At 34.2% G+C, this 20,203-nt stretch overlaps 3 protein-coding genes across 4 annotated transcripts; 2 read left to right on the top strand and 1 right to left on the bottom strand.

Annotated features, from left to right (window-relative positions):
- The first annotated feature begins 164 nt into the window (after positions 1-164).
- blw (ATP synthase subunit alpha blw, mitochondrial) lies at positions 165-5,215 on the top strand. The gene is made up of 10 exons (XM_068764227.1): positions 165-308; positions 709-831; positions 1,649-1,762; positions 2,160-2,424; positions 2,528-2,752; positions 2,934-3,103; positions 3,438-3,532; positions 3,754-3,973; positions 4,284-4,451; positions 4,752-5,215. Exons 1-10 carry the CDS (start codon positions 243-245, stop codon positions 4,965-4,967), a joined length of 1,662 nt encoding a protein of 553 aa, XP_068620328.1. The 5' UTR covers positions 165-242; the 3' UTR covers positions 4,968-5,215.
- A 1,645-nt stretch (positions 5,216-6,860) lies between these two features.
- On the top strand, positions 6,861-17,193 carry LOC137921811 (polynucleotide 5'-hydroxyl-kinase NOL9). The gene is made up of 5 exons (XM_068764655.1): positions 6,861-8,608; positions 9,220-9,436; positions 10,178-10,678; positions 16,436-16,599; positions 16,807-17,193. Exons 1-5 carry the CDS (start codon positions 6,982-6,984, stop codon positions 17,055-17,057), a joined length of 2,760 nt encoding a protein of 919 aa, XP_068620756.1. The 5' UTR covers positions 6,861-6,981; the 3' UTR covers positions 17,058-17,193.
- Positions 17,098-18,831, bottom strand: Rho1 (ras-like GTP-binding protein Rho1). Of its 2 annotated transcripts, none has more exons than XM_068764657.1 (2): positions 18,722-18,831; positions 17,098-18,514 (listed from the first exon to the last, which is right to left on the bottom strand). In XM_068764657.1, exon 2 carries the CDS (start codon positions 18,507-18,509, stop codon positions 17,931-17,933), a length of 579 nt encoding a protein of 192 aa, XP_068620758.1. In that variant the 5' UTR covers positions 18,510-18,514; positions 18,722-18,831; the 3' UTR covers positions 17,098-17,930. The 2 variants fall into 2 exon arrangements, with proteins under 2 accessions (XP_068620758.1, XP_068620757.1); XM_068764656.1 differs by having other exon boundaries at positions 18,641-18,823.
- Positions 18,832-20,203: the final 1,372 nt, after the last annotated feature.

Raw genomic sequence — 20,203 nt, 5'->3', positions numbered from 1 at the left:
TTTACCGATATAATTTGCAGTTTTCTGAGTAAATTGTTAAATTGCTATAGTTTGTATATATACATTGTTTATTTAATATTCTTCTAAATTGTCTTACATATGAAATAGCACAAAATACCCCATTGCGCATGAACCACAGACAAATCTTATTGATTATGTCACTTCCGGTAATATCGCAACGAGTCGCGAGCGGAGAAGTACTCGGCCCTCTTGTCTGCCATTAGTATTGAATCAAAGTAAAAATGTCGCTGATCTCCGCTCGTTTGGCCTCGTCCGTGGCCAGGCGCCTGCCTAATGCGGCCTCACAGGTATGTATTTCTTTAAGTTAGAATTTACTTCTATCGAGAATCGCTATTTCTTCCTTAAAATGAAAAAGTCCGGTTATCATGTTGTAGGATTCAAATATAAATTGTATTTTTTTGGTTATAGTGTGCAGTGTTTAACTTTATTTAACCGTAGGATATGATAACTTCATTGAGTTCGATAGATTTCTTATTAGGTAATTTCTATAAGAAAAATGTCGGTACAATATCCTTCGGCGATTAGTTATGTAACAACACCCAATCTGAACTTTATCAAATTATTCCGTATTTAACAACTCGTCTATTGAGAAAAGTCAACGAAAATAGTTCGGTTAGAAATAAAACCTTTCGTATAAGTAAAAATTAACTTAATTATTTTTAAGTATTGGTTATGTTTGGTGGTTAGGTATCGAAGGTCGCGGCGCCAGCGGTGGCCGTCGCATCCCGCAAGCTGCATGTATCATGCCCACAACGAGCTGCCGAAATCTCCACCATCCTAGAGGAGAGAATCCTCGGTGCCGCACCCAAAGTAAGCTTAATTAGAATTACATAAACATATTCTTTTTTTATAATTTAATCTCAGAGGATTATTATCAAAAGATATTTTACTGAACCATATATACCATATTTTACACACTAATTAGTTCCTTCACATTTGTAGTTTCAAACTAGCCAAATATAAAACAGCTGGAGATCAGCTGTCATAAATTATTTTCACTATCAATAGGTACAATTAGTGAACTACCTATTATTAAATACATTATTAACGAATAGAATATTATGCAATATCACATTTTATGTGCAATAACGAATATATTTTACAAAATAAAACATCTTGAAATAATGAAAAATCTTTTTGAATTGTTGAAGAGGTTCACTCAGACTATGTAAGTAAAATTAAGATAAAAATGATATAAATACAGTGTACAGAAGTGTAGTAATTTTGTAGATGGGTATCATGACTGATGATTATCATGGTATGCAAATGCTATATGCTAATTATACAACACAGGCCCGGCAAAAAAACATGAAATCTGGCATATTGTAGAATCAAAGAGCTTTGTAAATATATGACAACCACCAGTGTGCATCAACGGGCTTGTAAATTTTATTTATAGCCCCATGGTATGAGTGTTTGAATAATAATTCTCTGTATTCATATTTAAATTATGAAAATACTGATGACTAAAACCATAATAATTTACTCCATTAGTTTTTAATTAAATAAAAAGTAACTGGTCTGACTCCAATACAGTTAATGATGTTGCTGAGTTTTAATTTTTTTTTGCTTTGCTGCCTGCCTTATGTTTGTAGACATCTTAATTTTTAAATTACGTGCTTTCTAGGCCGATTTGGAAGAAACTGGCCGTGTGCTGAGCATCGGTGACGGTATTGCCCGTGTGTATGGTCTCAAGAACATCCAGGCTGAGGAGATGGTGGAATTCTCCTCAGGGCTCAAGGTATAGAGACTTAAACAACCAATATAGTTATTCCATTAGATATCTTTATTATTTTTGTGATTTATATACACATATAAGCTGATACACAAACTGTAAAGGAAAAATATGTAAATTGAAATATCCTCGGACAAAAGTATATTATATGCAAGGTTCTCACTAAACCACAGGCAGTTCATGTTATAAAGTTTAGTCTGTGCCATCTCTGAAAGAATAGGTATGTTTCTTAGTAGTTAAATTATAAAGTTAAAAGCTGCAAATTTTTGAAATAATAGAGTGTTATGTAATGTCTAAGTGGACAATATTAAATTATCAATTTAGTTATGTTGATACATTTGAAACAGAAATTTTTTATCTGTTATCTTCAAATTTTATCTAACATTTTATTTTGTCTCCATAGGGAATGGCCCTCAACTTGGAGCCTGACAATGTTGGTGTGGTAGTGTTTGGTAATGATAAGCTGATCAAAGAAGGTGACATTGTGAAACGTACTGGTGCCATCGTAGATGTGCCTGTAGGTGACCAGCTGTTGGGACGTGTAGTAGACGCCTTGGGTAACCCCATTGATGGCAAGGGTCCAATTGACACCAAGTCACGTATGCGTGTCGGTATCAAGGCTCCCGGTATCATTCCCCGTGTGTCTGTGCGCGAACCTATGCAGACTGGTATGTAATGAATAATATATATTTACTAAATAACATTATTAATATAAAATTTGAAATCTTTTAAAAAAAAAATTGTGACTTGAATCATTTGATTTTTGTGAAGGTATCAAGGCTGTGGACTCCCTAGTGCCCATTGGTCGTGGTCAGCGTGAGTTGATCATTGGTGACCGTCAGACTGGCAAGACTGCTCTAGCTATTGACACCATCATCAACCAGCAGCGTTTCAACAAGGGCCAGGATGAGAAGAAGAAGCTATACTGCATTTATGTTGCTATTGGTCAAAAGAGATCAACTGTGGCGCAAATTGTGAAGAGATTGACTGATGCTGGTGAGAATATTTAATTTCTTTCATTCAAAATTCCTTATTTTTTCTTCATCAGTTTTTTTTTTTTTGTAACACTTATACTGTCACTTAACATCATTATATAACTTTTTATAGCCTTCTCAATGACTATGTTTCTGTTAATAATGGAACTTGTAAATAATTAACAAAATAAAATAAATAACAGGTGCCATCAACTACACCATCATTGTATCTGCCACCGCTTCGGACGCCGCTCCTCTGCAGTACCTTGCCCCCTACTCCGGCTGCGCTATGGGAGAGTTCTTCCGTGACAATGGCAAACATGCCCTTATCATCTATGACGATTTGTCCAAACAGGCTGTTGCTTACCGTCAGGTGAGACTGGTTATAATGTTGAATGTTGAAAATACTGTAAATTTCCTTTATATATAAATTTCTTTTTAAAGAATAATAAGCAAAAATATATTTAAAGAGAAAAATGGGGAGTGTTCCCAAAAAGCTGCTTGTGCAAGTCAGTTGGTAAACTACACCGGTTTGTACCCAGTAAGATTTTGAAAATGGTTCCTTTGGCTAATTTATCTATTAGTTACTTGTCAAAGCTGTCTCTAAACTTTTGAAGAAAAAAATTATATGTTAATATAAATTTGAATATTCAATCTGTAAAAATATAAATGAATTGGAATGCTAAAAATTTGACAAATTATTACAGATGTCCCTGCTGCTGCGTCGTCCACCAGGTCGTGAGGCCTACCCTGGTGATGTGTTCTACCTTCATTCGCGTCTGCTTGAACGTGCCGCTAAAATGTATGTGATACCTTTTAACTTTTAAATTATTACATAATCTGCAATAAAAGATATTATTTGCATAAGGTGATAACAAAGTAAATTTAATATCTTATAGAAATATTTCCATGACAATTGTACTAGTAACTTTTTAGAAATTGCCTACTTACAATAGAAAATATAAGCTAACATCAAACATGTGTAAGACACAGAACTTGTGATAATTTGTTATAATATTAAAGGTCGGACAAGATGGGAGGTGGCTCTCTGACTGCTCTGCCTGTGATTGAGACCCAGGCTGGCGATGTCTCTGCCTACATTCCAACCAACGTAATTTCCATCACTGATGGCCAAATCTTCTTGGAGACTGAGCTCTTCTACAAGGGTATCCGTCCCGCTATCAATGTCGGTCTCTCTGTATCCCGTGTAGGATCTGCTGCTCAGACCAAGGCTATGAAGCAGGTAAATTTTCATTTAATTTAAACCTTGCATAACTTTGATTCTCTCAGTAAACATTATCTTTGTATCTAAGACTATTCCCAAGTTTTCTAAGCACTGAATTAAAAAAAAAAAACACTACAAAAAATTTTTTATGTGACGATTTATATTCAAGCTATGCCTAGATAAATAGAAAGATGTGATTGAATGAGTTGATTTTTTACATAAAATATTTAATGTGATTTGAGTAAGTAACTTGCTAGTTTGATCACTATTCCTATAGAATGAATAATAAACAAGTCAATATTTATTGACGTGTTTGTTATTTTCACAGGTGGCTGGCTCCATGAAATTGGAGTTGGCTCAATACCGTGAGGTGGCTGCTTTTGCTCAGTTCGGTTCTGACTTGGATGCCGCTACTCAGCAACTTCTTAACCGTGGCCAGCGTCTTACAGAGCTGCTCAAGCAGGGACAGTATGTGCCCATGGCCATTGAGGAACAGGTAAAAAGAATAATAATATTATAATTAAAAAATTTCATTAATATTTATCACATCAACACATCTATTACATTACATATATATCTTCCACATTATACCTTAATTATTACATAATCAGATGCAACATAGTAAGTATTAGCTTGTTTGCGAAGTGTTTGCCAAATTGAGAGCCTAAAATACATCTTTTCAAGATATCACTCAGTTTACATTAAAATTTTTCTCTTATTGATAACATTAAAATTTAAGGATATAAAACTACAAAACTGACATGATTCAATTAGTACATCAATTTTATAATTTCAGGTTGCCATCATCTACTGTGGTGTGCGTGGCCACTTGGACAAACTAGACCCCACCAAGATCACTGCTTTTGAGAAGGAATTTACTCAGCACATCAAGACCAGCCACCAAAGCCTTCTGGCCACCATTGCCAAGGATGGACAGATCACACCAGAGTCTGATGCCGCCCTCAAAAAGGTCGTGTCTGAATTCATGGCCACTTTCACCCAGACACCTTAAAATGTTTAGAATTATATTGCAATAATTCTTAAGATTGTTGCATGTTTTTGTTAATCATAATCCATTCAACATGCAACAATCTTAAATTAAACTCCCAAGTGTAAAGATTGCTAATGGAAGTATTTTTGATAAATGCTTCCATATGCATTCAGTAGTTTTCATTCGTATGGACTGTATTGAATGTGAATACAATCATGGAATGTATTTATCTCTCGATGTCAGGAGCGGTTAATAATTATACACATACATCTTGTTTTATTTTTTTTTAAATCCTCATAAACACGACTTATTTGTTACAAATTCACTGTAAATCTATCAATCAGATAACAGAAGTCTGGCTGAATTCCATAAACTTCAGTTCATGATAATACTATAATACACCTATAATTGTATTTGATAATAATCCATTCCTTTTTGTGTCTTCTGTTAAAAGTTCCTGGTTTCAAAGTAAGCAAACAAAATGAAAATAATAAATAATTAGCTGCTTGTTTTTCAAAGGAAATGAGCACACCTACCTTTAAAAATTAAGATAAATTTTCTTTTCACATTGTTGGACACAACCAATTAGACTAGCAGTTGCAACTAAAAATGGATTATAGTAATAAATACGCAGATAGTTCAATAACATTAAATAAAAATGGATGGTAATATGACTTATTAAAGTAAAATCATAACACCAACTCTAAGAATTTGCAAAGCTTTAAATTTTTAGTAGCATAAAAATAATTAACTGTTGTATCACCAAGATTGTAACACGTATGCAACTTGAATTTTTACACAGAAAATAAGAAAGCAACATGTTACAATAATTATTTACGTATGTATTAGGTTCAGATAAAATGAAGAATCCTCGGCAAGTTTTATTAACCGTACGGGATGTTAACGATACTCTTGAAACAAGTTTGGTATATGGTACGGCAAAGCTACTGGTCGTGAAAAAACCTAAATGCTGCTCATTGTGTAGGGTTGCATAATGTACATAGAAATTCAGAAAAGGTACAGGGTTTGTCGGGGGCAGGCACGGTGTAGGTGGCGGCAGCGCCATGAAATTTCGCCGCTGTCTTCAAGCTTCCATAGTGTTTTATATAACAATGATAACCGTGCGCACATAAGGCGAAAAAATGTACCTTAATAGAATATTTCCTATGAAATATGATATTTAAGCAATAATAAACAAAGATTTATTATTTTATTTTGTCAGGTTATACATGTTTATATACTGATTACAAATTTACTTTAGGCGTTTTGTTACACTACATCATCTGATTTAAACTCTTTTTTTTAAATATAGAATAGTTAAATGTTTTTAATAGTTTTCGCTATAAAGAGGAACATTTTAGAATTTTTAATCCAAGCATACTTTAGAATAATAAATATAATTTATTTCTCGAAAAATTTTGATTTAAATTAAAAATACTATTTTTATTGTAATGAAAATTTCTCAAGATGAATGCAACACATTACGAGTTTCATTTGTCGTTACTGCTTTTGCTATCTCGCGTGACCTTCATTCCATTCGACCTATTTTCAAATTTTTTATCTGTAGCAACGAAAAAGTAAAACTTCTTTGAGTTAAGGAATTCAAATTAGAGTTAACGCTATAAACACAAAAATCAGCCCAAAAAATTTCCAATACAAATCTTTAAAAATGGTATGAAATTTAAGATTAGAACATAGTTTAAAAATATACAAATAAAACTGGTTGAAGGTTTATATATTTAATTAATATTGAGAAAACCAAGTAAAAACCTCGATTATTAGCATGAAAATACAATACATTACTACTGGGAAAACATTATTAACTTTTATTGCCCGCGGCAGCTTCATGGAGCTGAACGTTATTTGACACTTGTTGTCACATTGTCATTTTATTATTGTGCGGTAATTGTGAAAAACATGGTTTAAAATAATAAATTGTATTAAGTACCATAAACTAATACAGAGTTAAATTAGGAAACATTTCTAGTTAATTTTAGTTATAAGTTTTTCTTATAAATTATTCTAGTAATTAGATATGGAGTTTTTTGAAAAAGCACATTCTTTCAAAGTGAGAGATAAATTAGGAGAGAAAATGAAGAAACAGTTAAAGCAGATGTTGCACGGATACAACAAAAATGATAACGATCTCATAAGAAAGTCTGGAAATATTATGGATATCACGGATGACAGTTCGGTTAGCGGCTTTTCTGATTTAAGTCTTTCAAACAGTAATTCTTACAATGAATCGACGAAGGCCACCTTGGATAGTAGTGATCTTGATTCTGTCTCTAATTTAGTTGATGAAGATTTTCCTCAATTGTCACAAGTTGATGAAGTTGACAAAGGCACCAATGATTTAACTAATGTCGATGATTTGATTTCTACCCGACAAAACTATCTAGAAATGTCATCCGAAACAATTGATGATTCCTCTCTTGCGAGTGGCAATCTTTCTATTTTGTGTTCCTCAGTTGAACCCACAACAGATTCTGATAGTTCAAGTCAATTTGATGCTGATGGTGTTTTGGCTTCTAAAATTCACGAAAAATTGAATGAAGGAAATATTCAAAGAGATAAATTAAAAAGAAAACGTGACAACAATCAAAAGTCTTCTACAAAAAACTCAAATTGTGTTGAAAAATATAACTCGCTTTCCAAAAGTGAGCCAAAACAAAGACAAGCCAAAACATTAAAAAGTGGACATATTGAATCAACTCCCCTAGAGATTGATACTAAACAGAATGCTAATAAACATTATATACTGAGTGATGATAAGAGAATATTGTATACAATGACACCTTCCCCTACATTTGTGTCAGTTGCAGCTGAAAATATAAACACTGAACAATTCAATGATATTCTGGGACACTATAGATATGCAACAGTTAAAAATATATCTGCTGATCAATCAAATGTATCATTTTCAACATTTGACACTTCCAATTTATTGAAAGATGTTGAATCAGAAATTGATAGTCTAGCTCCTGAGCTCGGAACAGAAGTTAACTTAAGCAGCGTTGACTTAACAGAGGCAGACTCAAGTGTTGAGGTCCAGAATGAGAGTGATGTTGTTAATGAAGACCTCAATCAATCAAATGCAGTTATTGATTTAGAAGAATCAATAGAAAAAGTTGAGAGTCCTGTTGTCAGGCATGAAGTGTTTAATGGAATAAATTGCACTATCATTGTTTTAAGGCATCCAGCAGATCTTTTTATTCATGGTAAAGTAGTTGTCAAAAAATTAGGAGGATCTGCCCAGTTATATGGCTACAGTTTACAAGAAATGCCCTGCGAAGTTTATGCCCCATATTATAATTATGCACATTGTTTGCAGACTGTACAGAATAACAATAACTATTATGGTTTATTTAATAAATTGACTACAAGAGGGGTGTCAGTTGTGGTTGCTGAACAAATAGTTACAACACTGGGCAGCTATGATGTAGTTGTAGCATTAGAGAAAGTGAGAAATTTTGCAATGGATTTTGTTGAAAGTAACTTTCAAACATTAAGCAACAATTTATTTACTAAATCAAGTGATAACATTGAACCTAGTTTGAAAAGTGCATCTGAATATTTAGGCTGTTCATTGTATTCTTCACAGCCATATAAGCACCTTGAAGAAAGTGCAAATTGGCAGCAGGCTGTGCAATTTGGTTTAAGTAAGTTTATCAAACTGCAGGATAGAATAGCTGATATAATATAAACTGAGATAATAATAAACTTAAATTTAAGAAGTTTAATTCCCACAATTAAGTTAATTGACTTTTCACTTTCAATCGATTATTTTACAAACTTATTACATCATTTAACATTAGGGCTGTTAAGTATCTTAATAAATGAACACTAGAAGTATTTTCATAATCTCTATTTTATTGTACATCCACTGCTGTAGAAAAATCTCTCCCAAAGATTTCCTTTAGGACAGGTTCAAAGTGGCCTGTATACAGCAACTTTCAATAACCCGTGACCTGCCAACTACCTCTTTGACTCGCTTAGCTACTGGTTGATATTGGTTACTTTAGTTTGTCTATGTATCTCCCCATTCATGATCCAAAGTTGTAGAGGAAGAAACATACGACTAATGAATAGAAGTTTTTTCAAATGTACTTTTAACTTATTGAAAAAAGATGACCATAGTCAATCATTGGAGTACAAACTATGCAAACATATAAATTGTTTGTATAAGATAATAACTAATTATAGTCCTAAATTGTTGAAAATTGTTCTATGTTTACATTACAAGTTAATTGTTTTCTTTTAATTAATTCAGGTGATGGAAGCAGAGGGATTGTATGTGGTGGAAAAGGAGCAGGGAAATCAACATTTCTTCGCTACTATGTAAACCAGTTGCTAAGCAAAGGACCGGTTTTAGTTATTGACCTGGATCCCGGACAGTGTGAATTCACAGTTGCTGGCAGCATATCCGCGACAGTTGTTACTGAGCCACTTCTTGGACCCAACTACACACATCTGAGAAAACCTGAGATGTAATTATTATTTTAGTATTAATTACTACTATAATTGTGTTATTGTTTTGTACCAGAACCTTACTTTTCTTTTCATTTAACATTACTTGGAAACAATGCATAAAAGATTTTATGTTTGATGACAGTTATTGCTTTAAATCCAAGAAATAACACCAGTAAGAACACATCATCATTATTAATAGGAAAAAGCAAAAAATATATAAATAAATATTATTTGGACTTTAAGGTGAAACTTTGATTAAAATTTTAATTATTTATAACAACTGTCACTGACTACATTCAGTTTATATGCACACATAGTTCACATTTGATTTGATGCCTCAATACACTTTGTATGTATAATAGGTTAATATTTTAGTCGTGACAATTAAAATGCCAGCAATCGTAACTGATGTATTAATTTTTTTTGCACTGTACACTGGATACCTCTAAGCTATACAACAATATACTTCTTGAAAAAATATATTTTCATGTCAACGCCCGGTCTTTAACAAATCAAATTTTGGGTCCATCCACACAATAAAGGCGACATTTTATAATCCAAATAACCAAACATTTTTTTCTTTTTAAATACAAACATTTTCGAATAAGTAATTAACTTAATCCATTTTATTAAAGCAAACAATATGTCCTAGTAAATGAAATTATCTTTTCTGTGTAGTATTCATACAATATCATTTAATCAGTTTCAGTTGGAGTACGAGTAAGCTATTAAAGTTGCTATGTATAAACTTTTTTCAGAATGTTAAACCTCGGCATGATTAGTACAATGGATAACCCGAGACTATACGTAACCGCGGTGGAGGACCTCGTCGCGCGATGCGCTGACGACGAACGCCTCCGTTGCTTGCCGTGGATCGTCAACACAATGGGCATGTGCAATGCGATCGGTCTAAAGTTCATTACCTTCATAATACTACGTATTCGGCCAACATTCCTCCTACAAATCGAGTTGCATTCCCTCAAGAAAAACTTCGAATTCCTTCTGACACCGCAAAAAGTCGAGGAGCTGCATAAATTATACAAAAATGACCGCATTTTCGCAAACCTGTCGCGACACCATCAACTGTCGTATTCGTACATATCGTCACCGGCGGAGTCGTATCGAGTAAATAAGGGCAACGTAAGCGACAATTTCTCTCTGGCGCCGAGAGACGAACGCTATCTTAATTTCTTAGCATACTTCGGAAAACTGGCGAACATACACAAAAGTATGCAATTGCTACACATCAAACCTTATTCGTGAGTATATATTTAAAATGAGTATTTATTAAAAAAAAAAGCTTACCTGTTCATTAAATATAAATGACAATTCAAGGTGATAAATAAAATACAACGTAGGCCCGAACGGCTTGTGAATTTCTAAATGGCATTGCCAATTCTTGGAAATTTAGTAGCCATGTAGCGTTTCAACATTGAGCAATGTGCATTCTGTGTAAAAACCAGTTTTTTTCTATGATTTTTGGAATCCGCAACAGAACCATTACATTAAGTTTAACTGAATCAGAATCACGTGATATCATCATTATCAACTTTTCATTCGTGGAACATCCACTGCTGGACATAAGCCTCTCCTAGATTTACAATAACACTGGTTGGGAGTGGTCTGCATCTACACTATTCCCTTATCTTAATAAGATTTGTCCACCTTGTGTGCACCCACCACCACTTAACTTGCTGCTCCGCGATCCCCACTTCAAAGCCAGGCACCGGTGGACATCTGTTCTGCGCTCTATACAGTACGCCCATTGTCACTTACGTATATACGATATGTGATTAGTTTTAATTAAATCAATGTTAGTATATTACTTCCAAAGATCTTTTAGGCCGTTGGCGTCTTCACCGTCAGTTGGCTGAGCATTGGTTGCGTTTAGTCTAGACTTCTTTACATTAATTAAAGCAAACAGCTTCCTCGGGAGACTCGTCTCGGGTTTACATACTTGATTTAGTTCATAGGATGGAGAGCCCGGAAAGCGATCGGAAGTCGTAAGGGCCCCCGATTCGAGTGTGCGCGAGAAGTCTGATCCTCTTAATCATATCTCGTTTGCCAGAGACCGGATTTATGTTAAACTCTTATTTATATTAGTGTATTTCCAATTACTAAGTCACAACCTATGTAGGATATACCTTTTCATACGTGTACTTTGCCAACAGTTTTTTTTAGTCGTATCACATAATCGGTACGTGAGTTCTATTACTACTTGATGGACACGCAGAGCGCATTTACCACATTTTAGCGGCATTGATATCCGTGAAACAGAATACGCGTAAAATTATTAATTATATTATTAATAACTTAACAACATACTATTATTACACGCCAAGTTATCTATAGTGCTACCGAAACCGCTGTACCGTGTCTTAGATATGCGCGCGGCTAGACGGGGGGGAGTATCGTCCGATCAGTTCTACCAGCCCGTCGTCAACGTTCGTGGTGACGCTCATGCTCTTTTTTCCTCAGCCCTTCCCTCGTCGGGCTTTCCAGAGACCGTACAGCGATTTCGATAGCACTCTAGTCATATCATCACGATACTGGATTGAAAGGCAACTGTGCATTAAGCTATTTGGCCAAGTACTGCAGTTACAGAGAGCTTATATAACATAAGTATGTGTATACAGTTTTTGTTGCAATTTTATTTTCAAATAAGGTTTAGAAGAGAGAATGTATTAATTCCTAACTGAAGTGTAAGACTTTTGTGAGAAGTATACAGCATGTCTGTTCCAGTCGGAATGCTTGTATTGATAATATTACATGTCTATTTATAAGAATGGCGTACGAATGACACGCTGTATTCAATACGGTGTCCTGTTGCGGCGGTGTTACTCGAAGCGCGTTGTGTTTTTAAAGGCTAGTCGGATGTCAACAATACGGTTGTTCTCTGGTCTGGACGGCAAAGGGCTCGCGGGTTAACAATTGTGCGACTGTACCGTCATGCTTCTTTTTTAAAATAATTCATTAAAAAACTATTTATGTAGGTTACCGGTTTTGTGATACGACTGATATTATTTTTGGTTAATTAAAGTTACAAGCGTTACTTATGGATATAATTAATTTATTCTTTAGTTGTAGTAAAAAACAACTAAAATTGAAAATTCCGGGCGGGGAAATTTACCGTACACGAAAAAGACTGAGTGCTAAGTAGTAGATATTCTATGCCAAAGATACAGTATATATATAAAGTGTTCTATAAAAGATTTGGAGGCTTTAAAATGGACGGATTCATTATCAAGCATCTATTTCTATTAAATATTTATACAATATAAGCTTTTCTGGCATTTTCATGAATACAATGAATTTGAACTTTACTTTTGCAACGAAGATATCTTCAAGGAGGTATAATATATTGAAAAGTTTTTTATTACTAAACATTTTATTGACTATTCTCAAATACCGTGTGCCTGTTTGCAACTTCTGTTCACTATTTGAGATGGTAGAACCTGTTAAATATAAGATCGATGGCTTGGACCGTTGCATTATTAATTTCAGCGTACTAGGAGATTGTCAACGCTCTTAGGTAGATGTATTGGTTTTGTAATGTCTATGTGATTGTATGTCATTGTTCCTCGGCAAATAATTTCAAAGTTGTGTAGTAATTTAGTAATTAGGAAAAAAGATAAAAACATACTTACTAAATAGCCGTCTGTTACATGAGGCCCGCACTACCCTTAGCGGGTATAGTTTAATAAAATCGATTTTTCGTAATGTTTAATATCTCGGATAATAATTTCTGTTCGAGTTTTTGACGTCTTTTAATGAAAGGAATATTCCTAATAAATAAGTCTCGTAAGTATTATGGTTCTAGTGAAATAGTGATGAAAAAAGGAAGTCCTAAGCTACCCCCTGAGCCGGCACTGGGAAAGATCTGGTCGTGCTCCTTGTTAACAGCTGATGAAGCGTGTAGACACGTCATTCCTGGCCTCACTAAAATAAGCTTGTAATAGTTTAAAAGAAAACATAATACTTTTTAAATAGCTGCATTACAGCATTAGGTTTTTTTTTGCATGGAAGAAATAGTGATTGAAACGGATATCCTTAATTTCGAAAGCACCCAGTGGACCATAAGGCGTCCGCGTGTCGCCGCGCATAATAACGATTCGAGATTTAACGATTAACACGTAGACATCGGGACTTGCATTGTTTTCTTTTCAACATAAATAACATGTTGCTTTTATTTATTTGTTAAAATATAGATGCCTGATAAAGCATTGTTTCAGAGAGACGATACGCGTATCATTTCACAAACGTCTTATTGTATTATTTTGTATCTCTACTGAATTTATTTATTCAAGCGGGCATTTATATTTACTTTTAAATTGTAAATTTTTTTAACATTATATATAATAAGTTGACACCGGCTCGGAATGTAGAGAAGAGCCGGCCAGAAACTCAACGGTTGCTGGTTTAAAATCAGATTTAAAATTTTTTGATGTGTGTACTATAATATAACTAGGTTGAGTTAACAAACCAAGTTCCACATATTTCGATCGACTAAATATTCTTGAATGCTATAATAAAATTAATTTAATATATTTTTAATATTAGATTTAAAACTAAAATGAAGGTCTGAGATATCTTGTAGAACATCTTAAACCGTTGATTGTAAATAGTGTATTCCACTGGCCTAATTGGTCTGTACGATTGATTTTACTACACGGTGATAGACAAATAGGAGCAATAAATATGGTTAACAGTATACAAAACACACTTATTGTCTAGCTAATTAAAAGGAAAATGTGGAATGTTTCGAAGAAATTTTCAGACACGATCTTTGCCTTACACGACTTACGTAAATATATGCTTCGTGATTGCCAACAGATGGCTGTTGGGGCTTTAAGTTCCTAGAGTTGAGACTACAAACAATGCCTATGTCTAGACGTGGATATCCTAGGGCTGATATGGTGATCATAGTTATTAATCCTCAATAACAAGTCGAGAAAGTACTGATAATGAATTGTTGTGATAGCCTTAATAGATATCTTGATCTTTCGCTATTCAAGTTTTAAAAATGAGCGACGTAAACATATGACGAAACACGAATTTCCGATCCTTATCATATTTGACAGATTTTTGGTGAATAGTTGTAGTTGTTTGTGTTAGTTGTACAAGCTTTAAGAATATAGAATATATAGCTCATTTGCTCTAAATAAAGTATGGCACATCTTAAACAAAACACAATGGTTTCAGGATTATTCCTAACGACGGGATAATAACGATATAACGGCAAGCAAAATTTAATCCAATAAGGAAATTAATATTTAAGTATGTTCACTTTATAAGCAGGTTGATTGCAAATATTTATAAAAGATTTAGCTTTATTTTTTCTCTGACAAATGAGATATACATTCACCTCTTCAAATCGTATGTCGTAACCGTTTGTTGTTGAATGTCTTTTCTTTGCAACTGTTTTTATAGCTCCATTTAAGGTCGTAATACAACACTTAGATGGCCCACTGCAAGCTAGGCTTCACCCAAAGATATCTGGGATACATCATAGTCGCCACGCCCTATTCCATAACTTACCTCTATGTACACAGTCTGGTCAATTTTCAGCCGTGGTTGCCTCGAGTACTTTATATTGTTTAAATAATATAATCGTATGAGTATACCCGTTAGTTTTATGATGTAATTGTTAGAATAGGTCGTATTTATAAATTATCATGCAGGTTCTAGGAATGACATTAATTAAATTGATTCAATTTTAATACAGTAAGGTGAAAGTGCCGCTTGGGAAATTATTGTCGCACATGTCATGACTAAGCAAAAACTTTTGTATTTGTACTAATTTTTTTTTATTAAAAATAGTTCAAAATGATCATCCAATTAAATCAGCTGGGTTAAATGTTTACATAAGAATATAACGCGGTAATCGCGGAGAACGTTTTTGTATGCGTTGTGACGCATCGGAGCTCTGATGTCACGGAGTAAAGGACGGATTGGATAAAAATAATGACATCATTGACTACATCGATGTACTTGTTAATATTTCCTTTGTAAATGTTTAGAGATCTTCTTATATGTTATAAGTAAATATTCACGTGGCCAAAGATCGTTCGATAACGCATCCGTTACTGTCTGGCACTCTTAATTACTCACGTGAACGGTGTACGTATGAAACAAATATTTAATCTTTCGAATAGGCTTTAGCACTTTGAGTCAAGAGATTGGTATAATGCAGTGCTCCGCAACCTTTTCTCATCAACCCCATACTGAAATCTTTCCTAGAATTTGGCGGCACACCGATAGCTTACATGACGTGTCTCAAATACAATATTAAAAGTATAAATTCAATTAATTAACTTTTACCGCGGCACACTTATTGTATTTGACCTACGGCACACCGGTTGCGGAGCACTGGTATAATGTAACTTTAAATATGTATATATATAATCTGATTAGTTCCAATTTTTTCTATATAAGACTGCCGGGTTCAAAATGGTGATATCGAGAAGAACCAAACTAGATAGTTACTCTTTTAACGCCAATTTTATAATTTCGTGCTATAAATCATCTTTTTATCTCGTGAAATTCAGATGTTACTATCAATCACAAGCGTACAAGTATGCTTCACTATTAATACAATATGCTTTATTGAACAATATTTTGATTTGTTTCGATTAATTCCAAAATAAACGTAGTATCGACAACGATACGTGTCAAAGTCGGTAATGCAAGTCAATAATGCAATTATTTAGGTGCATGATGTCACATTGGACGCGTGTATATCGGTGTGCGTACTGCACATCCTTTATTAAGTGCTGCATCGCGGTTAATGGAAAGATGACCGTTACGAACGAATAATACGGCTCGTTAATTCGCCCGGCGCAATCGTTCCGTCCGCTGCGACGGCAAACAACCAGCACCGAATTATCATTACGCTTATTGTTTTTGAAATGAGTAACGAGGCTACTCCGGACTCTAGATGACTCACTGTTCCCCTCTACTCATTCACAGATCCATTCCTGGTATCGCAAGTAAATTAAACTTTTATCAATTTCCAGGGCTCGCTTACAAGATCTTTACGTTGCAACAAACATCAAACTTCAAAGTGAATTAATCACCAAGGTGCTGAATGGAAAGATAGTGGCACTCTGTCAACATTCAAGTGAGAGAGATATGGCCGTGTTTACACTTTCAGATAAACCACTGCTCTGTTATGGACATGGTAAAAAATTCCTCAGTTCTACATGTAAATTAATGCCCAGATTTATCCATCCATTGTTTTATTCTTTGTATAAAATGAGTCAGAGATGATGTAATTCAGAACAAAGTATATCATTAAACTCATATTTGTTATCAATAAAAGTATTACAGTTCAAGTACTATAATGCTGATAAGTTTAAATATGAAATTAATTTGTGCTGCATTTCAGGACTTGTGCGTGGTATTGACAAAGATGTTATATATCTAATCACTCCTATATCACCCAATGAATTGAGTATAGTTGATACTATTTTGTATGCCGACTGGGTGCCAGACTTAAGAGGACAAGAGAAGTATCTCCCGGGAGGTACAGTGGTACCATACCGACTACAGAGTGAATACCAACAGAGACAGTACATGTTTGCACCGCGCAGAAGGTTCAACCCGCTTCAACTATTGAAAATGACAAGGAATTCCTAAATTGAAAGTTCAATTGATTAGTTAATAAATTTGTAATTGGAATAGTTCCAAAACATCTTAAATTATAAAAGGAAGTCTAATTAGTGTTAATCCATGTATATTTGAAGATAATTTTGTACTTACAATACTAATAAAACATAACATAAAATGATTGATTTTAACTTAAATATTTCCCCCATCCTAGAAACCTTTGATTTATAAATGCTGTATTAAATTTTTATAAAAGTCAAAAAGTCTAGAAAAGAATTGTTAAAAGTTGGGGTTCCTTTATTACTAATAAATTATATTAGCATGCAATGTAATCATATGGAAGTTAAAATTTCACACAAACAATAGATTACAATGAACTGCCCTAGTAGATGTCTCAGAGACGGGTGGAGCTGGCACTCGGCAGTCAGAGGGGCGGGCGCTCCGTGTCAAATAAACCCCCTACACAATTTACACATTACTATTTTATTAAAAATCAAAATACAAAATTAAGTGTTGTTGATGGTCCGGGTGGAATCTATGTTCTGAGGAAATGCTACTTGATTATATAACATGATAAAATAGCACTAAATTTTCCAGTTGGCTCATCGGGGCCGGAGCTCCCAGTGGCTCGCTCACCCCCGACCGCATCTGTTAAGGCAATTACGCTTATTCTTTATAGATAATCTATAAAATATACAAGTACCAATTGTGAAAATATAGCCACACGAATACTGAGTGGATGTGCGTGCTGCGCGGGCCGCCCTGCCGTCAGCTGTCAGTATCGGAAGGAAGCACTGTGTGGCCGGCGTCGCCACTGCTGCAGAGTTCGAGTCGTTTCAAACGTAAGTTTACAGGCAGTATGCGAACAATTCATAAATCAGAGTCCCTCCGACAACAGCACAATTACAGCAGAGAACACCTGGTCTTCTTCTTCTTCTTGACTTGTAACGCGGCACGAGTCGCCGTTTCGAACACCTCACGGACACCCTCCTTACTTTTAGCGGAGCACTCGAGATATGCGAAGGCATTTATCTTTTCGGCCATGGCGCGGCCTTCCTGGGGCTTCACCGGCTCCTGTTTCATCTTGCGTAGCTCGTTAATGGTGGGCGGATCGTTGCGCAGGTCTTTTTTGTTTCCCACCAGGATTATAGGCACGTTGGGGCAGAAGTGCTTCACTTCGGGTGTCCACTTCTCCGGGATATTCTCGAGAGAATCGGGGGAATCTACCGAGAAACACATCAAAATCACATCGGTGTCTGGGTACGACAAAGGGCGCAATCGGTCGTAATCTTCTTGACCCGCTGTGTCCCACAACGCCAATTCCACTTGTTTGCCATCAACTTCGATGTCGGCGACGTAATTCTCAAATACTGTCGGCACATACACTTCCGGAAACTGATCCTTGCTGAACACAATCAAGAGGCATGTTTTCCCACACGCACCGTCACCGACAATCACTAACTTTTTGCGTATCGCAGCCATTGGTCCTGTAAAAGAATACAACGCAAATAATTATGATGAGCGTCAACGCCTTTCATGACTTATAAATATGGCGGCCGTATAGGAATATGGGAAGGGAGTAGTCAGACGAGCCCTCAAACGTGAATAAGCACCTGAGCTAGCAGAGGAAGAACAGCACCACCACATAGCGCCCTCACATGCGAGGAGGGTTATTTAGTATATTTTGTAGATACCTGGAGATTCTGGCTAATTTCTGCAGAATATTGACCTATCGACACTTTTTTAATCGTCTTTGCTCATCACAAGCGGTGTTGCCGTATGAAACCAAACTGATTTCCCTCACTCCCAATTTGTAAAATGTTGTATCTAAACTGTATTGCAATTTCAAGAACTTATTACCCGTATAAAAAAAAAATTACAAAATAAATGAAAACCATTAAGTAGAATAATTGTGGCAAACAATAACTACAAAGCAAAATAATTTTATTATGTATTTTATTTATTTTTTTAAATTTGACAAAAATTGTTTTACAGTACTCAATTTTATTATTATTTATTTATTACTATATTTAACAAAGTGTTGCTCAATTGGCTTATATAATTTGTTTTTTTCGGCGACAGCATTCAACAATGCAAGGTTATTTTAAAAATAGTCTTAAAGAGCGTATGTTATTCAGGATCAATAACATTAAAATCAAATAAGTAGTTACCAGAATTAAATGATGTTGTCCTTAAAATATTTAAATTATTATATTTGTAAAATAAACTGACCTTCAAAAGTCGTTATTGTGATAGTTGCTATTTGCAACAGATTTTAACTGTCTGTCAAAAATGTAGATAACAACTACATGTACCAGTTTAAGTACAGATAAAGATGTTAATTTATTCGACTAAAATATGTTAACGCTTTTATAGTATTCTTTCTAAATGTGGAAATAAGCGTTTTAAAATAATAATTCCATTTTTTCAAATTTCAATGTTTAATTCGCTGACTCTTGTGAGAATATTTTCCGAAATACACAGCAAGATTTATTTATTTATTTATTACCATTTTTCATTTTGTGCTGGCGGACGTAATGCATTTGTATTCTCAATTCAATATTCAACCCAATATTTGTTGCAGATGTAAATAATTCTATTCACATACTAGTTGAGTCATGTTATATATTTTCTACACTTATATTATTTCACTATTATAATCAGTTAAAGATAAATTTATCTAAAAATAAATATGCGAAAAATAGGTTTACTTAAACTACGATTTCATCGCATTTTATTCTTAAAAACATGTATAAAACAGTAAATGTCTTTCAATAATATGTCAATTTTAATTAAAAAGTAACTTGTCTGATACCGTTACCTTTTCGTAATGGATTAGCTTTTTAATTTTAAGTAGTGCTTACTAGATAACTTGACAAGCCTTTGATTTATATTATTTATATACTTATGTGTTATATTTTAAACATTTTATAGTTTTAAAAATGATCTAAGATAAAGTGACTAGTAAATCATGGAAATAAAAACTCTTAAATTATTAATATATAAAAGACATTTATCTTTTAAGAAAAAAAATTGTTTTTATGTCTGTTAACCGATTAATGACTTTCTTTCCAGAAGATCATCATATTTTTTTATATTAGATTTATAAGCTTATTCTTCACAAGAAAGTATGAAAGTAACGCGCGGTAACGCCCTTGAAGAATATTAATTTAAAA

The sequence above is a fragment of the Battus philenor genome, unplaced genomic scaffold (genome assembly GCF_028537555.1).
Source record: "Battus philenor isolate CCGP_79_NKW_IND1 unplaced genomic scaffold, ilBatPhil1.0.hap1 SCAF_19, whole genome shotgun sequence".
Lineage (NCBI taxonomy): Eukaryota > Metazoa > Arthropoda > Insecta > Lepidoptera > Papilionidae > Battus > Battus philenor.
The sequence above is the reverse complement of the archived record's forward strand: the minus strand, read 5'-3'. Positions and strand labels throughout refer to the sequence as shown.